The sequence below is a fragment of the Camelina sativa genome, chromosome 8 (genome assembly GCF_000633955.1).
Source record: "Camelina sativa cultivar DH55 chromosome 8, Cs, whole genome shotgun sequence".
NCBI classification, from domain to species: domain Eukaryota; kingdom Viridiplantae; phylum Streptophyta; class Magnoliopsida; order Brassicales; family Brassicaceae; genus Camelina; species Camelina sativa.
The window spans coordinates 61,011-69,417 of record NC_025692.1 but is presented as its reverse complement, the minus strand read 5'-3'; the positions used below and the strand labels follow the sequence as shown (position 1 = coordinate 69,417).

General features: G+C 41.9%; 3 protein-coding genes and 2 long non-coding RNA genes across 5 annotated transcripts in view; 3 read left to right on the top strand and 2 right to left on the bottom strand.

Moving 5' to 3' along the window:
• The window catches only part of LOC104705269 (TATA box-binding protein-associated factor RNA polymerase I subunit B-like), a gene marked incomplete at its 3' end in the record, with an annotated part of 4,125 nt that extends 2,710 nt beyond the window's left edge, over positions 1-1,415 (bottom strand). Inside the window, 1 exon segment of the mRNA XM_010421240.1 lies at positions 500-1,415. Within this exon segment, the coding sequence (XP_010419542.1) occupies positions 500-1,384 (885 nt within the window).
• On the bottom strand, positions 1,860-3,245 carry LOC104705268. Its single transcript, XR_754271.2, has 3 exons — positions 3,185-3,245; positions 2,515-2,793; positions 1,860-2,295 (listed from the first exon to the last, which is right to left on the bottom strand). It is a non-coding gene; the product is annotated as an uncharacterized LOC104705268 (long non-coding RNA).
• Positions 3,338-4,596, top strand: LOC104705267. Its single transcript, XR_754270.2, has 4 exons — positions 3,338-3,470; positions 3,558-3,592; positions 3,687-3,782; positions 4,409-4,596. It is a non-coding gene; the product is annotated as an uncharacterized LOC104705267 (long non-coding RNA).
• LOC104705266 (UDP-glucuronate 4-epimerase 3-like) lies at positions 5,430-7,136 on the top strand. The gene has a single exon (XM_010421239.1). It carries the CDS (start codon positions 5,636-5,638, stop codon positions 6,920-6,922), a length of 1,287 nt encoding a protein of 428 aa, XP_010419541.1. The 5' UTR covers positions 5,430-5,635; the 3' UTR covers positions 6,923-7,136.
• Positions 7,431-8,402, top strand: LOC104709060 (UDP-glucuronate 4-epimerase 3-like; the record flags this gene model as incomplete). Its single annotated transcript, XM_010425727.2, is given in 1 exon segment — positions 7,431-8,402. A coding segment is annotated over 1 exon segment (768 nt), but the record flags the coding sequence as incomplete, so codon positions are not given.

Here is an 8,407-nt window from a genome sequence, read left to right as displayed (position 1 = left end):
AGTTCTGTAAGTGTCATCAGCTGATGCTTCTACTAAGCCAGCAAACATCTCGTTTCGCCCGTGCAATAAATATGACGTAAGATCCTTTTCATATTCTGCAAAAGGAGAATTAAGGACACAATTCAGTAATCTTAATTAGGATATAGAGAGCATCATCACGTCGATCGGTAAAGAGGAATCTACCATTAACGGTTTCAGCAGCGACCTCCTTGTAATATTCCGTTTCAAGGTTTTTCAAAAGCTCCACAGTGTCAAATTCTTCAGTTGCTTTCGATAACTCTGCATCCACCTCACTACTACTACTAGCATCATCAAGCAAACCCCCCAAGCTCCGTTCCCAAACACCAAAACCATTGATGTTATAAAGCATCCGAATAGCTACGATAATTATAGACATGACACAGACACGAGTGGGAAACCTGAGCTCGTTCTTGGATAGATACAAATCCGAAGGCATTGACCAGTTCTGTAAGAGACATACCAGATCAAGAAGAGCCGCCTTTTCCTTTTCCTTTTCCTTTGTGGGAAACAACCTCCGTAGATAGTTTGAAGCAATACCATAGAAATTCACAGGAGGCAAAGGCAAACCGATGAAATCGGCAATGGAAGCGGCTTGAGCTTCCAATCTCTGAGCAGAAACAATATGAATAGGCCTAAACATAACGGTGGCAGCCACAGGACACGCAGGTGATCTCTCTCCCATTAGCTCTCGAATCTTGAGAAAAGAAGAAAAGTAAGGAACATCTCCTTGCCGTGCCCATCTCGCTAAATCAGTGGGTAGAACTGGTGATCCTGCTTTGTGGCAAGCAAGGAAAGATATCGCCAGGGAAGAAGATAAAGGCAGAGACTTCTTAAGAAGACTTACCCATATCGTTACTGCTCTTTTACCATGCAAGTTGTGAGGTTCTTCTTCTTCTTCTCCGGCTTTAACACCTTTACGCCGCCGCTTAACCACCTTTGATTGGAGCAGCTCGGAGTCACGAATAGCCTTATCAGCCCAATCATCATCGAAGACCTCTGAGAGAGACACAAACCGTAAGCAGATGGGTCCGACCAAACCAATGACTAATGGCGTCACTTTGAATTTCTCAACCAAGGCCTCGCACTGATAAGTTATCATCATCAGTAAACCTTTGACGTATCTATCTCTGGTCTCCATGTAATAATCCTCGTATCTCAATTTGATTACTGGCTCTGGCTTTCGTGGTCCTTTAATGCGAACGTGTTTTTTCTCATAAATCCCGCCGCCGCCGGCTCCGCCCAAATCTTCGCCGTCGACGCCTGTCTGGATAATACCTACCACCTGAGTTGAGCAGTGTCGGCAGTAAAAATAACCATCTTCTCCCTTTTCAAAGGTGTCGTTCTCGCACATATCGCAAATCATGGTCGGAGGAGATGTCAGATTTTTGCGTCTCTTCTTCTTCACGCGTATTAGGAGGATTTACAGTACTACTTTTCCCAAGGTTAAAATCTCTGTTGGGCCTTCAAACTTTTTACTAATAAATGGGCCGTACGGAGACTATCAAATTTTAATTACTATTATTAAGTCATTTTAGAATTCAATTCATTAAGTGAAAAATACTTAAATAGGCTTTTCTATATTTGTTTTGTTTTTCTTTTTACAAAAAGTACTGAGATAATTAAAAAAAGTATATGCTTTTGTGGCGAACCTTAACCACACCCTTTTTCCTGAGATAATTAAAGTATTCAGAGGTTAGAAATAGAATTAAGGATTTAACAATGAGATGTTTGAAGAAAATATAAAAATGTTATAATGTGGATTTATTTTGAACTGTGCTTTTTTGGAAAGCTTATTCGCCAAAGAGATGTAAATCAAGGCACTCAGCTTACTAGTTTGTCAGCTTACGATCGTCATCATGAATCATGTCTTCTCTTCTTTACCCCAAGCTTGAGAGGCACTGGTAAGGTGGCAAGTGCAATCGATTCCTCACACACGAATATGCAGCCAAGTTCCTTAAAATACGTCCTCAGTGCTGATGTACTCAAGCCCAGATCTTTAGCTATGTCTTCTGGGTCGGTCTTGAACTTATCCACATGTAGGGTGAGCACAAGAACGTACTTTATCAGATGTTTGAGTTTAGCAGCAGGTATCGTGGGGCTGAGGGATCTTCTATTACGGAACAATGTCACACATTTCTGATAGATCCTACTAGGCAAAAGATGGTTCTTAGCAAGAGTGGAAATGCTCGATTCAGGCGAACTCAATTCCTTAAACCTAATCAGATGGGTCAGGAGTGATAAGATACCAGAAACCATCTGCTTCTCAAACTCGTCCTGCGAATGGAACAAATGAAATCAATCCGAAAAGTAATGGTCCAAGCTGTAAATGAAACTATTGAGAGTCAAATCTAACTATCTACAAATACAGAGCGCCTCTTCTATTCGATTTACCTTAAACAAACAGGTAAAATATGGGTGCAAGCAAAGAGTTAAGATATACCATGTATATGTATATGTATGCTTCCATGAAAGTATTGACAGTCAAATCTTTACCTTGATATCTTTCAAGGTGTATAATCTGTTGCGCACAAATAGGGGGTAACCGTCGATGTCGGTCGCAGGTCCATCTTCCTTCTGCAGAAGCCTGCCAGTAAATATCTAGAAGGAAGTCCAATTCTTCGTTTTCGATGATTGCTTCAATAGGATAAGCTTCACTTGGAAACCTTGCTTCGATATTAAAAGGAGGACCGCGACTTCTGTCTAAGACGGGTTTGGGTTTCTTCGTGGGAGCTGCAGGGACAAGAGGACTCTCCGGCGCAGACATGTCTTCTTCTGCATAGAGAGAAACGCATTTATCAAACTGACATAATATAAGCTCTTGATATTGATTTCCAAATACGTGTACTAGTGAGACGAAAACAAGATGCAAATGCTATCAGAAAGACTGATTGATTCCACTAAGCTCCGTTATTAACAATTTCTTTAATTCGAACTCTTTGGCTACAAATCTGTATATCTGCAATCTAAAACTTCAAGCCTATATTCTTTAGAGTAAACTATTCTTCTTGATGACACAACCCAAATTCAACTCTCAACTCTCAAGCATCGTCTGTTTTTTCATTAATTCTCGAACTTTCTCATTAAAACAGACCAAATATTGTCTACAAGTGCAAACTAAACAAAAACAATCAGAAACAGGGAGCAGAAAAATTCAAGTTTCAACCTTATCGTGAGCAATCGAAGCACCACAAATACGACCAGCCGCCGCCCGCTATTTTCTTGTATGAGGAAATAGTGAGCAATCGAAGCACCACAAATACGACCAGTCTCTTGAAGTCATGTACATCACTGCGGGTGCGACCCGAAAAGCCGCGGGAGAAAACAATTGGTGTTTTATAGAGCCACAATATTTGCTATCTGATTTCTACTCTGTAGACGCGAAAAGAGGTTCCTCTCCACCAAGAATACAAGAGGATCCAGGAGAAGTAGAAAAGAACAGAGTTTTTAAGGTTTGTAAATATCTGATTTTGCACTTACTCCAGTTCCAATATTGTTCATGTTTATAGCAACTAAATACCACTTTTACATATGATTAGGTCGATCTGAAATATGAAGACCAGCTTAAGAAGTGGTATTTATATCCATCCATTGATATATTTCCCTTATACTTGCGCTTCAAAATTTATTGTTTCTGTTTTGATAACTATTATTGTTCATGAATGCAGGAGCAGAAGGGCGGATGGTTTATGTGAACAAGTATAAGTACAAGTACAAGGATGAAGCAACTTCAAGAATGTGAACAATGTTGATGGATATCATAGGTATGTATATTTTGCGGCAAATTTGACCATTTTGACTTGCTAGTTGACTAGTAAGATATTCTTCTGTATGTTGTCTTTGATTATGTTTGCCTTTTTCGTACTATCTTTCTGATAATTTCCCACACTGGCCAAGTAGGAATTTGTGTGGCTTTAAAATCTTGATGGCATAGCATTCTGTGCAAAATGGTGTATTCTGGTGGGTTATGTTTTGTCGTAGCTAGGTTAGTTAGATTTTCAGTGGTTTTATTTTATTAGCTGCTTAACCTTAAGTGATTCTCTAGATTTGCAATCTTGAATGAACTGGTCAGTACTCGAGAATCGATGCGTTATGGGGTTATACCTAGGTGATTTGCAACAGTCAAATACATTTTTTATATAAAACAAAGTAACTATTAATGGCATTGGTTCATGCATAAAATAGTTCTTTGGTTGAATTGTCTTTTCTAAGCACAGGCAAAAAAGAACGTAACTCATTGTGGTTATTGGCATTCAGATATGTTTAGAACTGGTGATTCAGCTCCTTTTACTCATTAACATCTTTGCTGGTCTAGATTTTGTTACTACCAGTGGAGAATATGCCCTTTCATCTTCAAAATTTGACCATTTTGGCCTGCTTTCTGTTACAGGTCTACAAGCTCAGCAACTATGATGCGACCCAAGCTCAGCCCGTTCTCCAACTGAATGGAATCAATGTAGGATCTAATATTCTGGCAGTCAGTATTGATTGAGGGTTTTGTTTGAATCATATCTTTAGTTTTGGTTGTGGCCAATCGTTTTCATTTTATCTACTACATACTATATAATTCCACTCTGATGGGACATAGGGAGTACACATACTCTTTTGTTCGGAACATGAATCAAATTCTTATGGGGACACATACTCTTTTGTTCGAATACATCAGATTTGATTCATATTTCAAAGTAAAATAATAATTACTATATCAACTGCGTTATATATGGTTTCTCTTACAATAAATGAAATGGAGATTTGATAATTACTATATCTAATCTAAACGCAGTTTTATACTATTATTCCTTGATGTTTGATTTGCTTTTGAATCCCATTCCCATGGGTTATTGTGCGGTGGTATTAAGTTATAGAAGTGTGATGAATCCACCGTGAAGAGTTTGCACGTGACGATAATCTTGGGCAGCACCTAAACATGTATTTGTGTGCGTCATTTTGTAATATAGTCAAGTAGTACTTTTTTTTATTAATTTTACAAGGAGCTATGTGGATGTTTGTTTGTATATGGATGAACCAATATAATGTTTGGGTGTAATTTAGTTAAGAACCCTAAACAAAGATAGGATAGTGCCAAAAAGACAAATCTCATCCACCATATGAATGAATATACACGAATGATCAAAAAGCTTCAATAAATAATACTAGTAAAATCAAAGTTAATAAGGCTAAATTAGTGGGATTAGTGAAGAAGATAAAACTCATTAGGAATAATCAGAGATTGGAGTTAATTTTAGTAGTAGTAGTAAAGGGAGAGAGTGAAGTAAAAAATATAGGTAATGGAGATTAATTAGAGAGTTGGTTTGACTCTCCAAATCTAAAACTCGTTTTGACCATCATCTTCTTCTTCTTCTTCTTCTTCGCCTTGTGTGTTACATTCTCAAGAGAGAGAAAGAAAAAAAAGAAAAAAAAAGAAGAAGAAGAGAAAAGCCAAAAATAGAGAGAGAGAGAGAGAGAGGCAGAGAAACAAAATCTTGAAATTGTTGATCTTGCCTTCGAAATCGGAGAAGCCTATAAACGCTCTCACCAAACAAACGAATCCATCAGAAGAAAGAAGAAGATTGTGTTGGATCTGAGAGAGAAGAAGCAATAATAAAAAAAAAAAGAAATGAAGCATCTTGATGATATCCCATCGACGCCAGGCAAGTTCAAGCCCTACTTCCACCGTACGCGGTGGCAATCTTCGGTGGCCAAGCTCGCCTTTTGGTCTCTCGTCTTCGTCGGTTTGATCTTCATCTTCTTCTACCGATCTCCCCTTGTTTCCGATGACCCTACTTCTACTTCTCGCCGTTCCCTCCGCACCTACTCCTGGGGTGGCCCCGCTTGGGAGAAACGCGTCCGATCCTCCGCCCGTCTCCGCTCCCGCCGCGGTTTCTCTGTTCTCGTCACCGGCGCCGCCGGTTTCGTCGGTACCCATGTCTCCTCCGCTCTCAAACGCCGCGGTGACGGCGTCCTCGGTCTCGACAACTTCAACGATTACTACGATCCCTCCCTCAAGCGTGCTCGCCAAGCCCTTTTGGAGAGGAGCGGTGTCTTTGTTGTCGAAGGTGACATCAATGACGCTGCTCTCTTGAAGAAGCTCTTCGAAGTCGTCCCCTTTACCCACGTTATGCATCTCGCCGCTCAAGCTGGTGTCAGGTACGCCATGGAAAACCCTAGCTCCTATGTCCACAGTAACATCGCCGGCTTCGTCAATCTCCTCGAGGTTTGCAAATCCGCTAACCCCCAGCCCGCCATTGTCTGGGCCTCCTCTAGCTCTGTCTATGGCTTGAACACTAAGGTCCCCTTCTCCGAGAAAGACCGCACCGATCAGCCTGCTAGTCTCTATGCTGCTACTAAGAAAGCTGGTGAAGAGATTGCTCACACTTACAACCACATCTACGGACTCTCTCTCACTGGCTTGAGGTTTTTCACCGTCTACGGTCCTTGGGGTAGACCTGACATGGCCTATTTCTTCTTCACCAGAGACATCCTCAAAGGCAAACCCATTTCCATCTTTGAGGGTGTCAACCATGGTACCGTCGCTAGGGACTTCACTTACATTGATGACATTGTCAAGGGCTGTCTGGGGGCTTTGGACACTGCCGAGAAGAGCACTGGGACCGGTGGTAAAAAGCGCGGTGCCGCTCAGTTAAGGGTTTTCAACCTCGGCAACACTTCCCCTGTTCCCGTCACTGATCTCGTCACCATTCTCGAGAGACTTCTCAAACTCAAGGCCAAGAGGAACATTATGAAGTTGCCTAGGAACGGGGATGTTCCTTTCACCCATGCTAATATCAGTTCCGCCCAGAGAGAGCTCGGGTACAAACCCACCATCGATCTTCAGACGGGTCTTAAGAAGTTTGCCAGATGGTATTTGGGCTACTACAATGGCGGAAAGAAAGCTGCTAGTTGATCCTTGATTGAGTTTGTAGCTTCTTTTTTTTTATTTATTCTGAGATTCTTGCGATTGTTTCACGTTTTAACACTTGCTCTTTTCTTGGTTCTTTGGCGGCTGGCTTGGCTCATACCCCCCTGTCTTCTCCGTATATGTTTTTGTACTCAGAAAACGATTTATACTCTCCATAAGAACCATAAATTTGAGATTACATTCTTTGTCACTCTCATTACTTACTTTGTTTTGTTCCAAATCTCTTTAAGCTCCAATATATCTTGCTTCTCAGTTCACTTCACTATAATGGTATACTAATGCCTAAAAGGGGATGATGGTTCCAATGTTCATGTGATTCTCTTTCAAAAGTAAGGAGCATAAGATGGCAAATGTAACTTCATGATCATGTGATTTTCTTAAACTAGGGATAGCATGAGATGGAAAGTGTAACTTCATGATCATGTGATNCTTCTTCTTCTTCTTCTTCTTCGCCTTGTGTGTTACATTCTCAAGAGAGAGAAAGAAAAAAAAGAAAAAAAAAGAAGAAGAAGAGAAAAGCCAAAAATAGAGAGAGAGAGAGAGAGAGGCAGAGAAACAAAATCTTGAAATTGTTGATCTTGCCTTCGAAATCGGAGAAGCCTATAAACGCTCTCACCAAACAAACGAATCCATCAGAAGAAAGAAGAAGATTGTGTTGGATCTGAGAGAGAAGAAGCAATAATAAAAAAAAAAAGAAATGAAGCATCTTGATGATATCCCATCGACGCCAGGCAAGTTCAAGCCCTACTTCCACCGTACGCGGTGGCAATCTTCGGTGGCCAAGCTCGCCTTTTGGTCTCTCGTCTTCGTCGGTTTGATCTTCATCTTCTTCTACCGATCTCCCCTTGTTTCCGATGACCCTACTTCTACTTCTCGCCGTTCCCTCCGCACCTACTCCTGGGGTGGCCCCGCTTGGGAGAAACGCGTCCGATCCTCCGCCCGTCTCCGCTCCCGCCGCGGTTTCTCTGTTCTCGTCACCGGCGCCGCCGGTTTCGTCGGTACCCATGTCTCCTCCGCTCTCAAACGCCGCGGTGACGGCGTCCTCGGTCTCGACAACTTCAACGATTACTACGATCCCTCCCTCAAGCGTGCAAGGCAAGCCCTTTTGGAGAGGAGCGGTGTCTTCGTTGTCGAAGGTGACATCAACGACGCTGCTCTCTTGAAGAAGCTCTTCGAAGTCGTCCCCTTTACCCACGTTATGCATCTGGCCGCTCAAGCTGGTGTCAGGTACGCCATGGAAAACCCTAGCTCCTATGTCCACAGTAACATCGCCGGCTTCGTCAATCTCCTTGAGGTTTGCAAATCCGCTAACCCCCAGCCCGCCATTGTCTGGGCTTCCTCTAGCTCTGTCTACGGCTTGAACACTAAGGTCCCCTTCTCCGAGAAAGACCGCACCGATCAGCCTGCTAGTCTCTATGCTGCTACTAAGAAAGCTGGTGAAGAGATTGCTCACACTTACAACCACATCTA